Raw genomic sequence first — 17925 nt, forward strand, 5'->3', positions numbered from 1 at the left:
GTGTGTTTGAGGAAGAAAAAAATTAAGTAGAGCATGTAGTTCGTAAGAACACATGAAATGTGCTTTTTCTTGGTGTTGATGTTTTAAAATTAGGTCTTTGTCCTTTTGTTTGGCACTGTCTGAAAAAGCCTATTGAGGTGAGGGAATTCAGTAGCAATGTGAAAAACATTGTAAGTCAAGCAAAAAAACACAAAAAAGAAATGAGATTTTGTATCCAGAAATTGACTTCCTGCTACATTATGATTCCTGGAAAGAAACCAATTTACACGGGAATCTGTTGACACATATAGACTTTTTCTGGTAGGTGTTGTCAGTATCTCTCATCAGCATCACTTTTTAGCTTATCATTGTTTGGCTAAATAAATCTCTGATACTCTTGACTAAATTTCTTGATGAGAATGATTACGGAGGACGTGATATCAGAGTCTTTACAAATACAAATAAATGTATTTTTATCAGTTTTCAGTAGAAGAAATTTTATTTTGTCTCCAAACCCTGTTAAATAAGAATTCATTGTTCTATTATTTGAAATTAGATTAGATGAGAGTGTTCTGCAGAAAGATTAAATTAATTCACAGATTTCTTTTAAAAGCTCATAATTTTGAATAAGAAATTTTTTCTTTTTGGTAAACTTGCTGAATTGATAGAGTGATAGTAAAGAGTTTAAATTCTAATGGTTTAAGTTCAATGGAAGGCACGCCAGCAGCGTTTTGATTAAAATTTCGGTAACGTAAAAACATAATATTTATCCAAGAACTTCATTATACATGACCTACTGTGTTGATACTACAGCAAGAATTATTCTGCAAAATAGTCATATTTTATTGTTTAAGGGGTTTTGACCTTTTCAGTCCATGATTTTGATTTGTCTCTTTAATGCTTCAGGATTGCAGCAGGCATAGAATTGCAACTCACAGCCTCTCTGTCTTGTCACTTTTCATCCATTGTGATCTAAGGCATGATTCCCTCTGGGCATTCTTGTTTTCAAATAGGGACAAGGAAGAGATTTTTGTGAATAGAGAAATGTCTGTTCTTTTGCTAAAAACCACCAATGGTGCTGACGGTGTGGGTGTTCAGAATTAGTGTGATCACGTAGCTGCATGAATAAATTGCTTTTCCTCCTTTTAAGGGTGTGAATAACTTTGTACAGTACAAGTTTAGTCACCTGCCATCCAAAGAACAGCAAACAATAGTTGAGTTGGCAAAGATGTTCTTAAACCGCATCAACTATTGGCATCTGGAGGCACCATCTCAACGACGACTGCGATCTCCCAATGACGATATTTCTGGATACAAAGAGAACTACACAAGGTAATCAGATGACCTGTTCTTTCCCTTTGGTCCCCTAGAGCACGTTGCAGACATAAAATTGCTACTTGTCTCTGGAAGCAGAGGGTTGCCCAGTTATCATTGTGACTCCATCAATTCAGAGAGAATGTCTCTATAATTTAACTCCCCAGACTTCTACTTTTCGTTAATATTATGATGTTTTGGGGGTGAAGGATCCAAACCATCTAGACCTGTACTATCCAATACAGTAGTTGCTAGCCACGTGTGGCTATTGAGCACTTGAAATGTAGCTAGTATGAATTCAGATTTCTAAAACTGTACAAAAAAAAGAATGTGAAATATTTCATTAATAGTTTTTATATTGATTACATGTTGAAATGATAAAAAATATATTAAAGTTAATTTCACCTATTTCTTTTTACCTTTTAAATGTGACTACAGGAAAATTTTAAATCACATATGTAGCTTGTGTTATAGCTCTGTTGAGGATTGCTGATCTAGATAACTATACTATGCCTTTGTAATTATTATATAGAGACCTCACTCATTAAAAAAAAATGCAATGACCATGAATATAATAATGTTAAAGAATTTTTTTAAAGAAGGAAAGGTTACCCTAGTCCCAGCACCATGATGGAACTAATATCATTATACATAAGACCTTCTATAAGGTCTTGGCTTCTTCAAATAAATATTTTGCATTAGTTAGAATGAAAGAAAATACAGAATTTGCATCCTTTTTGTCTCCCTACTTAACATCATATCAAACATTTTACTGGTTACATTATAGCCCATTGAGTTGTTGTACCATAATTTACTTAACCATTTCCCTATTGGTGGACATCAAACTCTGCAGATATTAGATTGCAGATATATTTTTTTCTAAAGTGGGACTTTACTTTTATTGCTTATGAACTGCAGAATAATGGAATTAACTTTAAAAATCTTAAACATGGGCCATACAAAATAGAATGACCTACATTTATGTTCATTTAAGTAAGAGAGCAACTTGGATTATCCATTCTATTCACCTTTTTTATAACTTTTCCACATTTATATTTGATAGGCACATCAAGCTTGTTTCAGGGGGTATTACGGAGCTTTAATATATGTATATAATATCCTGATTTAAAGTAGGCAGTGTTTTGTTGATAGGCTATAAAGACCAGTTGTACCCAGGTTATTTTCTGTAACAGCAGATGACGTATAGGAATGGGTATAGTTTAAGATAAGCTTTCCTCTCTGATCACTGACCTGATTTCATGAGAAATAGCCCCTTTCTGTCTCCTCCCCCATTTTACAATATACACAATTTGAGATAAAGTATTTTCCCTTAATAATCAACTTTTATAGAAATGCAGAATTCTTCAAAATCCGTTTTTTAAATTGTATTTTCATTTCTACACCTTCATGTCAGAGTTTTACATTAACAGTAGTTCCTATATTATTGTAATTGTTGTTTATAATGAGTTGAGATAATAAATCTCTCAAAAATATATATCTTTTTACCCCATCTGTGAACAATTGACAAAGCTGAATATTTGTCAGAACCAAACCCCTTAAAGTATTTGCCAGTCTTAGCAGAGGAAAAATTGTTTCATCAAGGAAAAGAATTAAATGTGAAGTAGCGTGAGAGGTATTACTATATTTTAGAAAACAGAATAAAAATACCATGTAGCACTTGGGAATTACCGAGAAATGGGTAGCACTTACAAATACTTAAGGAGTAATAAAAATAGAAATTGAGCTTTGGTAAGGGCAATGCGTTTGAATCATGACTCTATCCCTCCCTAGTTCTGTGCACTTTAGACCAGTCGCCTCACCTCCTTGACCTTCAGTTTTTGCCTCTGTCCAAGTCTCATGAGTGTTGTGAGTGTTCCATGAGGTGGTTTGTGCGTCGTGTCTGGCACACAGAACAAGCGCTGGGGAAGATGCTAGTCATCGTTTTCCTCCCACACACGTTCTCTACAACTCAGTCACTGCCAACGTAGGACTCTTAAGCTAGAGCATGTACAATGGAACGAGAGTGTAATTACTTGAATATCCGTTTAGAAATTAAGATAACAGGGAATAGAAAGATAGCAGCAGAGTTCTTTCTGGCTCAGCATCCTGAGGCAGCAGCTGCAGGTGGAAGAGGGGTGTCTGACAATGGTGGAGAGAAACCGGCTGAGAGACTGAAATGAATACCCCCAGATGAGTTCTGAAACCTGCTGATTTCTAGGTGGAACAGAGACCAAGAGCCTCTGTTAATAATAAATAAGGAAATGAAGGTAGACAACACTCACCTCCCCCGCCTTCCCCTCATCACACCATGTTGACAAAGAAAGGGAAGTAGAGAGAAACAACCTTGAAAATGATGAGAATCAATCATTGTTTCAGAGTAAAACCTCACTGTCATGAGCACTTTGGAGTTTATAAAAACCACACAACACTGCAACATGGTGTCTCGCTGATACTGATCTTCTCAAAGATGGGTAATATTACAGGCTGCAGGCACCACTAGGCTTATATCTTGATATGTAAGTGAACCTCAGGACCTGTAATACCGGTTCAGCATATAATTTACAGCAGTTGTAGCAATTAGAACAAAGGGGCCGAAAACTTCTAGGGCACACATCAGCATGAAAATGGGGTGAAATAGCATTCTCTGTGGAAAAGACTGGACTCAGAAAATCATTGTGTTCATTACAGAGCTAAGCTGTGAAAATTTACCCAAAAAAAATTAAACACAGATTGAACAGTAGAACTGCTTAAATTACTTATAGTCTCTGTTGAGTAAAGGAAAATGTAAATATTTTATATATTGAAAACATATTAATGTTAACATATGTACTTAATATTAATAATTAATGTAAGTATATATTAAGTATACATTATATATGTCCCCCAGAAGTCACTGTGATTTTAGAAAAAAAATCTGGACAAATTTTTTAAAGTTCCTTGAATTTCGTGATGGTGCCCTAATATAATTCCACAGAGAAATAACTTGAAAATAAAGTGTGAGAAGAATATGACTTCTTAAAATACATCTGACCAACAGAATCTGCTAAAGGAAAGTGGCAAATAATTAGTCTTAGATTCTGAGTCATGCAGAACTTCTGAAAGTTAGAGGTCACCCTTGTAATGGGAAGATGTTTTGTAAGAACACAGGGCAAGTTAGATACAACTAAGTTGATTTTGGTGAAACAGTTTTATGTAACCATTGTTCTATGAAGTATAGCCTGTGACCGTGCTTACTGAGCATTCATAATTAGGCATGGGTCTAGGACGATATTTTTCAGGAAGCCTGGAAAGAACAGTGAACTAGGGGACAGGAGACCCATCTTCTAGTCTGGACTCTAATAGTAGCTACATTTAAAAAAGTAAATAGACACAGGACATTTATAATGTTTTATTTGACCTAATATATAAAAATATTATCATTTCACTGTGGAATCAATATGAAAAATTATTAATGATGTATTTTTACCTTCTTTTTATTGTAGTAAGTCATCCAAATCCAGTGTGTATTTTATACTTATGGCACATCTCAATTCAGTCACTAAATTTTAAATAGTTAAAGCTAAATGGAGTCCTATCAAAACAATAACATTGTATTTAGTGGAAAAATATTTCACACTGTTTCCATTTAAGAATAAATTTTAAATTGATTAAAATTAAATAACATTACAAATTAAGCTTGTCAGTTGTACTAGCCACATTTCAAGTGTTCAGTAGTTACATGTGGCTGGTGGCTACTATATCAGCACAGAAAATAGAATATTCCCATCATCATAGACAATACTGGTCTAGATCGTTAAATCCTTAAATCTTCCATTGCAAAAGATTGGACATTTTTTTTTGTGAGGAAAATTAACCCTGAGCTAACATCCGTTGCCAATCTTCCTCTTTTTGCTGAGGAAGACTGGCCCTGGGCTAACATCCGTGCTCATCTTCCTCTATATGGGACGCCGCCACAGCATGGCTTGACAGCAGTGCATTGATCTGCGCTGGGGATCTGAACCCGTGAACCCCGGGCCGCGAAGCGGAGCGCGCTAACTTAACTGCTACGCCACCGGGCCAGGCCCAGGACATATTTTTAATATTAAGACTTACAAATTGTCTTGTGATAGCCTAAGTCTCATGAAATAGAACTGATTATTAAGGTTTGTGGCTGTTTAACTCTTACATTTGTAATTTCATAATTACTTTGGAAAAAATAAGTAATTAATTTAAAAAAAGAAACTTCATTAGAAGAAAGAAGTAAAAATTTGCTGTCATAAACAACAAAGAAAATTTTTGCATGAACTTATGTTCATTTTAAGTTAATGCAAAATAAACTTCACAGTGTTTCATTCCACAAAACAATTTCACTATTCCGTCTTTGTAATGACACCTTCTGTTATTTGGGGAGGTGTTATAGTCTCTATAAATACTAAAAGACTACTACTGTGAATAAAACCTTACTATAATTAAAAATATTAATAATTAGTCACTTAGGAGCTGGCCTCCCTTCGGCTCCACATATTCTTTTAACTTCATTAAGTAGCCGCAGACTAACATCCAGTAAAGACTGGCCTTGATGATGATGAATTTCTATATGAAGTGCCTTATGAATTACAAAATAAATGCACTACCTAGCTTTTTCTGCTACCAAGATCACTGTTTCTGACTTGACAAGATACAACACAGCACTTAAGATGCCCATTTGGGTACTGTAATCATAAAATGGCATTTGGGTGTAAATTATTAGGACAGAAAAGTTGAGAGAAGAATAGAAATAGTAGCAGGGTTTTCAGGTTAATTTTGAATCTAGGCAGATGAACTAACACTAATGAAGGTTTACTTCCCAAAAGATGAAATAGCACCACCACCACCACACACAGAGGGGAAATATGCAGTAATACAAAAAAAGATAAAAAATAAGTCAATAAGGGGCCGGCCTGTGGGTAGTAGTTAAGTTTGGCGCGCTCCGCTTTGGCGGCCCGGGTTCGCGGGTTCGGATCCGAGGCACAGACATCTATCACTGGTCAGCCATGCTATAGCGGCGACCTACATGCAAAATAGAGGAAGACTGGCACGCATGTTAGCTCAGGGCTAATCTTCTTCCAGCAAAGGGAGAAGAAGGTTAGCAACAGATGTTAGCTCAGGACGAGTCTTCCTCAGCAAAAAAAAAAAAAAAAAAAAAATCAATAAGCATGAGTAAATTAGCATTATTCCACTGTTTATTAAGGGGTTGAAAGTTCCTCAGGAGCTTCCTCTAGCAGTATGGGCACATGAGAGCACTTTCCCCGCCTTAAAGGAGAAGAGGAAGGCACACAGGGAGGAGAGGTTTTATTTTTGGAAAGCACTCGTGTCCTGGAAGAGGATGATTTTGGATCTGCTCCCAAGAAATAAGGATCTGTGCACTGAAGCCTCTGACGCTTCCCTGGTCTGGTGCCGCCCTCTGTGACCCCACTGTAAATTCGTGTTGTTGGAGCCTGGGAATTTCAGACCTTGCATCTCTGGGAGACCAGAAAGAAAACGGGTTGATTTTGAATAGACTTTCATTTTCTAGCTTCTCTTGGCTGGAAGAGCTGTCTCAATTATATGCCCTACATAGGCAGCGTGCCCCAGAGCTGTGGTCAGATCTCAAGAAATCCCCTGGTTTCCCTCTGGGCCTGGGCACTCTTCCAACCTCGTGCAATGCCAAAGCACATTTTTGACTTTGAGTGTGAGTCATTGAGAAACGTACCTAAGCGACAGATGGTGGAAGCTTATTACTTCCTGCGTTTTGACTGAGTTTTGAACAGTCTTGAAGATCTTTATCTTCCCACCAAAGCTTCGGGGGTATGTGAGTGCTGCGTAGGCATTTTAAAGAAACCTTAGATTTTACTCAGAGGACTAGATGGTGGAAATCTGATTCTTTCGCAAAAGGGACTTCCTCAGCTGCCCTTTTAATTTCTCCTTTTCTTTAAACTACCGTTTATGTGCCAGAAACTCGAATCGCACTATGCCCTGTCCACGCAGTATCTCATATAATGCTCATAACAATCCAATGAAGTAGGTCTTGTTGTTGCCCCCATTTTGCAGGTGGGGAAATGTAGACTTAAGAACATAATTAAATTTCCATTGTCCTGCAGCCAGTTAAGTGGCAAAGCAGGAATCTGATCCCAGGGCTTTCTGACTGCAGGACGCACGGCCTGATGCCGCAGAATGGAATGATTTTACTAGAATTGGACCCAAGTGGTTGTGTAAGGGTGAGCTAATCTAATTCTCAAGTTGTGCTAGCTGGTAGGGATACTGTTGCTTGTCATTGCAGACCCTGTTTCTTCTGCTGTGGTTAATAGTATGAGAGTAACCGTAATTAGATGTTCCAGATGATCTGGGGGTTTAAGGGATATTGATGGTGCTTGTCTCCTCTTGTTGCAGGTGGCTGTGTTATTGCAACGTGCCACAGTTCTGTGACAGTCTACCTCGGTATGAAACCACCAAGGTGTTTGGGAGAACACTGCTTCGCTCCGTCTTCACCGTTATGAGGCGACAACTCCTGGAACAAGCAAGACAGGAAAAAGACAAACTACCACTCGAGAAACGAACTCTAATCCTCACCCATTTCCCAAAGTAAGGGAGCGCTCCTGAGGGTCTTTGCTTGATGCCAAGGCTTGAGGTTAATAGATCCATGCCAAAGCCAGCATCAGTAACAAGATCAGGAATGATAGAAGAGGGAGAAGGGACTGCCTCCTTCTCAGCTCCCTTTGGGAGTTTTCTTGGGTATTTTCCAAGCCATCTATTGTTAGCTTGACTTTGTGTTGACTGCACTCATGGCTCCCTTAGCACCACCTCATCGCACCGGGGTCATTGTCTCTGAGTCTCACAGAATGGGGTAGTGCTTTGTTTTGTGTCTTCAGCTGCCAGGAAGCCAGAGGAGGATGGGGGAGAGTGTGTAGAAGCAGTTTCCATCTACCCAGAAGTGGGACAAGAGAACTCAAGTGGCTGGTGTTTTCCATCCTAGATCTCCAACCTTTGCTAAGACTGGTGAATCCCTCCTGCCTCAGCTGTAGTAGGCCTGCCCCCTCACTCTTGTACGCTCGACCCCAAGAACAGGGCTGGACAGGAATAGAGAGGGAGGCCTCCTTCAGAATGATCTTTGTACCTCTATACTCAATTTCTTGTGGAATATACATATTCTTGTGCACTTTGCTGCTTGCACCTGCCAGACCGCCAACACATAGCCATTTAAATATTTTTCAAATGAAGGAAATGTATCAAAGAAATAGGAAGTTGCAGGGCTGCACCATTGGCCTTGGAAGTGCATTTTCAATGCCAAGAACCAAAAATTTAACCTAAGAGGCTGGCTGCTGGTACGAGGGGCTGAGGATGCAGTTGATGACTTACCATGGAGCAATGACAGCAAGACTTGAATGAGACAGTTCATTTTGTAGTAGGCATGCTGCCTAGAGGAGCGCTTGGTGAGGGAGGGAGACGTTAAAATTTGAAAAGGCTGTCTAGGTGTGACAGAACCTTCCTTCCCCATGCCGTTGAGAACTGCTGATATAGAGAATAGAGTTTAAGAGAGCAGGTGTTATATTCTTTGACCAAAGATTGATGAAAACCTGTTTTGAGAAACTAGATTTTTATTCTTATTACTATTACTGGATTACCCAATTTGTGTCTCAGGAAAGATAATTTTAATTTTTAAAAATAAGTTTGGTCCAAAACAACAACAAAAATTCTTTTCTGAAAGAAATTGACAGAAAATTTCTTTGCAGTTTAACACAAATCTTAAACCTTAGGTAGAGGATGTCATGGATAATTCTAATGAGCTTTAGCTAAACACCCAATATTGGCACATAAATCCTAGCGTCCTGATTTTCAGTATTTTCTTAAGGCAGTCAGCACATGAGACTGAGGTGTGATGTGAACATTTTGGTATTCCAGGGAAGAAGATTCAGAAGCACTTAAACTGCAGTTTGAGTGTTGCTCCTAAATGGGTTGTGAACTCCAGGCAGGCTCATTATTTCAGTAGCTGCCTTTTAACTGGTCTAAGCTCTTTTCCTTAGAGACTAAAGCAATTTTCTCACTTATTTCTCTATTACATTTGCCACATAAGCAGCATTCTATGTTTCCAGATTATAGTTGTCATTCTGTCTCTAAGCCAGGGGACAAAGAGGACCCTCCTCCCTCATACACACACACCTTTTATGGTGCTAAAAGAGAAATTTTAATTACCTTGCATAGTAACAATTTTTTTCCATAGCAAATTCATTTTGCTGCTTGCAGATATTTGCTAATTATAGTGTGTTTTGTTCCTTCAACCCATAGTTCTGGCATGCTTATGCTGTTGAGCTGAAAAATCAGTGCTGCTTTCTTTTCTACTGTATTACTAATGGTAGGGTAAAACTACCACCCACTTCTCCTGTTAAGTCCCTTTTCATTGACTACGACAACATTTGAGGCTCTTAGGGATTTATACTTAACAGATTTGGCAGCAGAATCACATCTGTCGAGGCCTGAGGTGCTGTTTGAGTCTTGGGCGCTGTCTCAATGGGAGAGCTGCAGCCCGCCTCACACCGCCTGGTGAGGTCGCCGTGATGCTCAGATGCGTTTTTGGGGCTTACATCCTTGTCTGCCTGCTCTTCGTGTGTTGTCCTTTCTTCCACTTGGCTTTAACTTGTGCCTTCTCCTTCATCCACCTACTTACAAGGTTGTTTTTAAAAAGGTTTAGTATCTATATTTCATTCTAAAAGTTATAAATGCACATGTCGATGAAAATACAGTTAAGAGAGAACAAAGAAGCAAAAGACCACCCATAGCCCTGCCACTCTGAACTGCCTTTAGTGTTTTTAGATATTTCTATTTTTCTCCATGTATTGTATTCTTTTATTCAACATACAATTTTGTATCCTATATGTATAAACAAGCACTTTCTCATGTCGTTATATGAGACTGTTCTTTATTATAATGAAATAACTGTATATATGTATAAGCATATGTAATACACACACACACACACACAAGTAATTCTTTTCCTAAATTATTAATGGCATTCTTGGGTGAGTCTCTGCAGGGCTTTGTGAAGAGTGTTCTGATCATATAATTACTGATAAAGAAGGAGCCTAGAAAAGGAAGTTTTACTTCCATGATGAAGGGCAGTTGGGGAAATCTTGAGGGCTGTGTAAGGGTCAGGCAGGGTCTGCTTAGGAAGAGGGGAAATGCATCACAAATCTCTCTAATCAGCACGATCAGAGTGTGATTGTGGAGGTTTTACCTCCTGTTGCTTTCAGTCTTTCTGTGTTTGGTGAGAAACATACGAAAGTGTTTTAAAACATAAGTTGATGGCTTTTTAGCAAGAAGAAGTGACTCATGCCATTTCTATAAACCATGAATTAACTATCGAGTGCGGGTAAGTATACACTCAAATAGTACCTTGTTCTTAAATCTTCTGACTATGAGCAGCAAGTCAGAAGACTTCCAGGACCTTTTCCCACCTGTTTTCACTTCCAAAAAACCAAGCTCTCCCTCCACTGAAACCACCTAAAATCTTGCAGGATTTGATAAATGAGAAGAATAGTGGTACTTTTAGTAATAGTGGGGATGATGGTGATACAGATCCTTGATCACTTATGCAAAACCTTGGTACTAGATATGTTTCACAATTCAAAATTTAAAAAATTGTATAAGCGTAATATTACACATGTGCTATATACCATAGCTCTGGGTGTGGGAGCAATTCCCCTAAATCAAATACATTTGTAATTATAAAGACAATAAATAGCCTTATGTATGTTTAGGTCAGATTTTGTTGTCAAATGGGTTATGGAAAATCTTTCTTTAAGGGCTTTTGGGTTTCAAAATTTCAGAGAAGGGCTAGCGGACTTATCATAGCTATCCTTTATTACATCATTACTTCATGAGGGCAAGGTGGTTGTTTTGTTCACTCTGTCCTTCCAGCACCTAACACAGTGCCTGGCACAGGGTCGGCATTCAATCAGTATTTGTTGAATGAGTGAATGGAGCACTTACTAGGGGTCAGGCACCATTTTAAGCATCACATTAGCTTATTCCTTACTACCACCTTATGCAGGAACAGTTTCTTGTAAAAGAAGAAACTGAAGAAGAGGAAAGTTAAGAATTTGTTCCAAAGCCACACAAATAATAAGTGGTGAGCTTGGCAAATGGATTCTAGAGCCCAAGCTCTTAGCTGTTATTCTATACCCCTCCACTAGAATTAATGTGCCTTAAAAAGAAGCTTGCAGGAAGATATTCTAGTACCAGAAGTATAGATTTGTGTTGGTATTTAATCATAGTTCTTCAATTTTCTTGTACATAAGAATCATCTAAGGGACTTATCAAAATTGGGTTACCCCGGGCTCATTCTCACAGACTGATTCAGTAAGCCTAGGTGGGGTTAGGGTATCGGGTGATTTCTGTAGACCCTCAAACTTGAGATCTGTTTGGTTTATAACATGACAGGAAGTATAGTAATTAATCACTGGTTCTAATCTTGGCCCTGCAATTTACTAGTTGTGGAAATTTGTACCAGTTATTTAACCTCTCTGTGTCTTAAGTTTTTTTCATCTGTAAAATGGGTATAATAATGGATCCTATCTCATAGGGTTATTATGAAGATCAAGTGAGTTAATATACATCAGCCACCTACACCAATGTCTATTGTAGTAAAAGCTATATATGTGTCATAAATAAAAATAAAATATGTAACCATTAGGTTGATGTGAGGATTCAATCAGCAGTTCTTAGAACAGTGCAGGCACATAGCAAGCACACCATAAATATTAGCAACTTTTGTGATGGTAATGACAGTAACATTGACAGCTACATGGAGGACTGAAATCTTGCTCTGGGATGCATCGCCACTGATCTGATAATCTGTGTCTATGTTGTGTTAATCTCTGCAGAGGCAAAAGAGAATAAATTTGTAGAAATGCATTTCTGTATTTGAATATACCAGGGCTGCCCAACTACATCATCCTTTGAGTCATAATCCACTAGCATATGTCTGAGTTGGAGCTGAGATGCTGATGTCCAGGTGATTGCCATAGATGGTCAGGGCTTTTGTCCCTCTAGTTATACATCAGTGTTTGAGCCTACTTTTGCTTTTTTTCTTGTGTCTAGGTTTCTGTCTATGTTAGAAGAAGAAGTTTATAGTCAAAACTCTCCCATCTGGGATCAGGATTTTCTCTCAGCCTCTTCCAGAAACAGTCAGCTAGGAATCCAAACAGGTAAATTTCTTTTTGCATGAATCAGAGAACAACCAGAAAATGTTAGTTGCAGCTCACTCTGCATTTATTTGTGTGTTTCATCGAGAAATTGAAGACTAGAGCCAGCAAAAAAGGTAAACACGTTGGCAAATCTTGCATCTGCATCTCTATCAATGAGGAGAGCGGGTGCAAATCAAACTGTTAAAAGAACAACGATTGCGCCTACTGTTGGATTTACTTGGCTTGCACATTACAGTTTTATGGGAAGTGTAAGATAACAGGCAGCTCAGCTCTGGAGTCCAATGCTCGCTCTTTTTAAAGAGCCATCTCGGTCAATGGCCAGATGTGCCCAAGCATCTAGTCTCAGTCTGGTTTCTTAATCTATGATGTCTGTTCTGTGCATCAAGTCGTTATCATGGGTAATGGTAGGATGTGAGTGGAAGAGAGCAGTCTTGAGTCTCAGGATGTGAAGTACTTCCCAGTGGGGCCAGGGCATCCTTGCCATTGCCTGAGTCACCAGTGGCATTAACCGGCATTTTGTGAGGAAGGAAGAATAACACTGATGTCAGAGAGAGGATCTGAATTCCTGCGTTTGACACTAGGAAGACCTGGAGAAGTTTGGTAAGAGATGCCAGGTGGTAATTGATATGTGCACTGGAGAAAGACAGAATGCAGAATTTTGATGTCAGAGTTTTTAGTAGGGCTCTAGCTCAGTGTGTAATATGGAGGCTCATGAGTATCACCGCCAGCAAAGGTAAGTTCATTCTTGCTATTTTTTCCAAAAAAAATTTTACGTACAGTAAAAGTCATCCTTTTTAGTACATGGTTCTGTGAGTTCTGACAAACACATATAGTTGTGTAACCACCACTACTATCAACATATACAACAGTTGCATCACTCCAGAAAATTCCTTTGTATCCCTTTGTAGTCTATTCATCGCCATACCCCCAGCCCTGGCAACCACTGATTTGTTTTTTGTTCCTATAGTTTTGCCTTTTCTAGAACATCATATAAATGGAATCATAGTACCTGGCTTTTGAGTCTGGCTTCTTTCACTCAGCACAATATATTTGAGAAGGTGATTAAAAATTTTTTTTTCATCTAGAGCCCCAGTTTGGATGTAAATATAATTAAATCCTTACAAAACAGAGTTCTTAGGGAATGAGGTATTTTGGTTTGGTTCAAACCCTTTTTGTTTGAATTCTTATTACTAAAAACGTGTCAAAACATCTGTGTGTGCGTTTTTTTTGTTTGACCGCAAGTAGTAGAATATAATTTCATATTTCTCTCATCCAACACCTGTAGTGCTTTGGGGCTTTTCTGTGCATATTACATGCTCTCTCGAGACTTGAGCTGTCAGAATACACTGGACATGTTCTCTGTGGTGACTGGGCATATCCTCTGTATTGCTCTCCCTCTCCCTGTGCTGTTCACCATATTGTTGTCTTACCTTGCTTTCAAGTGACATCTTTCCCACAGGCTTTTTCCTAATTCCTCCCATGCCCTCCAGCAAGGACTGGATCTCCTTCCTTCCAGACTTTTACAGAACCTTGAATATATCCTATCCTTGGTTCTTAAACTTGGCTGCACGGTGATTTAAAATAGTACTGATTTCTGAGTCCCTTCCCAAGAGAGTGTGATGTAATTGGCCTAAGGTGTGGCCTGGACATCGAGACTTCTAAAAGTGATTCTGATGTGCAGCAATATTTGAGAACTACTGTGTCCTACAACACCTATCTAAGGCTCTCCTAGCCCCATTTTTTCTGTATGTCTTCTCTCTCCTATGAGTATGACTCCTGGATGGTCAGAGACCCAGTTTTGCACAATAACAATAGCTGATACTTCCAATAAGTGCTTGCCTGTGAAGTTTGCTTCATATTTTTAAGCCTTAGTAAGAACCCTGAGAAGTTGAAATTGTTATCTCCTTTATATAGATGAGAAATAGAAACTCAGAGAGGAGCAACAAGGTATCCAAGATCAGAGCTTATAAATAACGGAACTGGGTTTCATACCCGGGTCTAATTCCTAGCTACGATACTACGTTAAGAGCCAGAGTTCTAACCACTACATTGCACTGCTTCTGTGTGCTTGCAGAGGTGCAAGCAAATGCTTGTGGAAGGAATGAGTGAAGAATACGGTTTCCTCCTTCAGAGAAGGGGACACCAAAGCTATTCAACAGGGTCAACTTAGTTCTTTGCTGGAGGGTCTTCTGGAGAGGATTTCTCTCTATGTGAAAACTCCCCTTGACTCTCACCTGCTCAGAATGCTTTCCAGTCTGTTCAACTTCCGGCTCATTATCTGTAGTAGCACAGGCTAGAGAAGGCAGAGGTTGTCTCTGAGCCTCTGGGAATTTCATGTTTATTTCTGTTGCTAAGGTTGCAACCCAGTTAAACTGGACTGTGCTCTTCAGTATTAACCTGAAGCCATCAGAAGCGGGCTGCTTTCTGTTCTACTATAATTGCAGTGTGTTCTCTGGGGGAGAAGAAGAATGTAATCATCTACTTAATTGGTATGTCTGCACGTCTATGCAACTGTGATAAATGACATTCATAATGATGGCTCTGAAGTTTTGCAAGATACTCAGATGTCTTCGGAATCACCAGAGCTTCCTCTTTGTGGAGAATCTCTCTAGTGTCCTTTGAAATTTGGAAGCCCTGTTTGCTGGAATGAAAACCCTATAGCCTGGCGCTTTAGTATATCCTGATTCTTTACATACCAATTGCCATTCAGTTAGGAGTGCTATGAATTGATATCTCTCTGTTGCTCAGTTTACTTTTTCCATCACTTTCTTGGCTGCTGGGAATGCCCGCTGCAGACTGGATTGTGGCTGCCTTAAAACTTAGACGACATTCTCCTTGGGCATGTGTCTGCACTGCCATATGTTCTATATGTGACCAGTGTCACTGAGAATGTTTGTATCCGTCATCAACTCTCACCTCAGCAGCTATAAAGCAGCACAACTAGCAGAGCAACATCCTATTTTCTAAAAGTGGCTCTAAAAGAAAACAGCTTTTTGCTTGGAAATAAACTTACAGAAAAGTTACAAGAATAGGACAAAGAAATCCTACATACTGTATATTCTTTACCCGGATTCCCCAGTTGTTCACATTTTGCCATACTTGCTTTATCATCCCCCTCTCTCTTTCTCTTTCTCTCTTTATATTCTTCTTCCTAAACTGTTTGAAAGTTGCAAACATCATGCCCCTTTACTGACTTAAGTGGGTGTCTTGCAAGAACAAGGACGTTCTCTTACTTAACAACAGTATGGTTATCAAAGGAAGGAATTTTAACCTCCATGCAATATTATTATCTAATCTATAGGCTGTTTTCCATTTTTACCTCTTATCTCAATCATGTGGTTTGTAGCAATTTTTGCATCACATCAGGAGGCACATAATGTTGGCCTCTCCCTTTATTGTTGGTATTAAATTTGATTACTTATTTTAAGGTGTTGTTTACAAGGTTTCTCCACTACAGTGTTACCATTTTTCCTTGTGTAATAAAAAAGTACTTTTGTGGGGAGACACTTTGAGACTATCCTGTCTTCATCAAAATTATACTCACAAGGTTTAGCCTGTACAGATGATTCTTCCCTGAAGCAATTATTATAGGCTGGCTGCCAAATGTTTTTTTTTTTTCCTAACTTCTATCATTCCTTCCTTATTTATCTGGTGGCATTCTCCTGTAAGGGAGAGCTTTACCTTATCCCCACTTATTTATTTACTTGTTCATTTATTATTTTATCAATGTGGACTCAGATATCCTTATGCTATTCAGTGGGTTATAATCCATTACTGTCTTTATTATCTTGATGCTTACATTTGCCTTGTGGCATTTATTTTAAAGATGGTCTCACATTTATTTATTTTATTAAGTAAATAAAATATCTCATCTTTTTAAAAGATGGAGCGGGATGGTCTCGTGCTCTTGGTTTCTTGTTGTCTGAGAAGGAAGTCATCTTATACCTTCTTTTCCTTTTCTTGGGGCAGTTATCAATCCACCTCCTGTGGCTGGGACGATTTCATACAATTCAAACTCATCTTCCCTTGAGCAGCCAAATGGAGGGAGCACCAGTCCTTCTTGCAAAGCCTGTTCTGGGCTTGAGGCAAACCCAGGTAAGCTCTTAAGGGGGCATAATAGAGCGCTGTGACTTGCCCTAGGAGCTCCATTATCTGAGGAGTACCAAAGATAGACTTAGACCAACTATAGAATGTACATGTCCAGGACTTTAATGGCTGGAAATTACTTTGAGCTGTACTGCTTAGTTATTGCTGTGTAACAAACCAACCCGAAATGCAAAGTCTTAAGACAAAACTGTGATCATTTATGATCATAGCTCCTCATCCTGTGTATTGCCTGGCAGTTTGCTGACCTCAATCAGCCTCACTCAATCTTGGCTGGGCTTGCTCATGCATCTGGCCATTGACTGGGAGCTCTGTTCTGGGTTTGGCTTGGCCAGAACACTTAAGCTGCAGCATCTCTGCTCCATATATTTCTCATCCCCCTCCTGGGACCAGTGGGCTTCTTTTCCTTTTCCTGGGACAGAGCATGTTCATATGATGATGGCAGAAGCACCAGAGAGCGAGCAGAAATGTACAGTTTCTTGAAGCCTAGGCTCAGAACTGTTATACCAGCACTTCTGCCTCATTTTGTCATCCAAAGAAAATCATGTGGTCAAACTCAGAGTCAAAGGATGGAGAAATGTACTCTACTCCTTTTGTAGGAAGAATTGCAAAGTGACGTGGCAAAGAATATGGATACCAGGAGGGTAAAGAATTTGGCCGTTAATGTAATCTGTCATATGGGCAAAAACATCTCTTAATCCTAGGAGCATTTCACAGTTATAAAATGTTTTGAAGGTCCACGGGCTTGACATCAAACAAATCTTGGATATGACCAAAGTTTGACATTAAAGAAGTGGCATGAAAGAAGGAGGAAAGAGGATTTTATATGAGTACCAAATATTTAGCATGTGTGCCACCATTTTCTCTCCCTCTTCCAAGGGAGACTTCACTAATCAATCCAGAAACTCTTTAGCAGTGAGCTTGGATGCAGCCTCAGGTGCTTTCTTATCATAACATTTATTAGCAGTCTGTCAAATTTGGGGCATATTAAGTATAAACCTCAGCTACAGAATAAATAGTTCACAGCATTACTCTTGGAGAATCATGGAATCCGAAGGCTTCTTGGTCAAATGACTGAAAATGTTCTAACTCACCTCCACTAACAACAACTAAAAAAGAGTTATAAAAACAAGAACCCAACAAATGCCATTTAGTAAGTAACAAATAATATTTATGGCGGCATCTCGTATGGACAAGATACTTTACATTGCTCTGCTCCTTTTTAACTAAAGATAGTGAGTATGCTATATGGAAATATGCTTAGTGGGATTCACACCTAAGGAATAACTTAGATTTGAACATCTAAAAATTTTTAAAATTTTAATTGTTA

General features: G+C 38.8%; 1 protein-coding gene across 2 annotated transcripts in view; it reads left to right on the forward strand.

Moving 5' to 3' along the window:
• KAT2B (lysine acetyltransferase 2B) overlaps positions 1–17925 on the forward strand; it is a 91031-nt gene that overhangs the window by 46773 nt on the left and 26333 nt on the right. For both annotated transcript variants that reach the window (XM_058553797.1, XM_058553806.1), the window contains exons 5-8: positions 1130–1311; positions 7681–7872; positions 12385–12491; positions 16461–16586. In XM_058553797.1, the coding sequence (XP_058409780.1) occupies positions 1130–1311; positions 7681–7872; positions 12385–12491; positions 16461–16586 (607 nt within the window). The remainder of the gene's footprint in view (positions 1–1129; positions 1312–7680; positions 7873–12384; positions 12492–16460; positions 16587–17925) is intronic.

Source organism: Diceros bicornis, chromosome 2, assembly GCF_020826845.1.
Source record: "Diceros bicornis minor isolate mBicDic1 chromosome 2, mDicBic1.mat.cur, whole genome shotgun sequence".
Classification (NCBI taxonomy): Eukaryota; Metazoa; Chordata; class Mammalia; order Perissodactyla; family Rhinocerotidae; genus Diceros; species Diceros bicornis.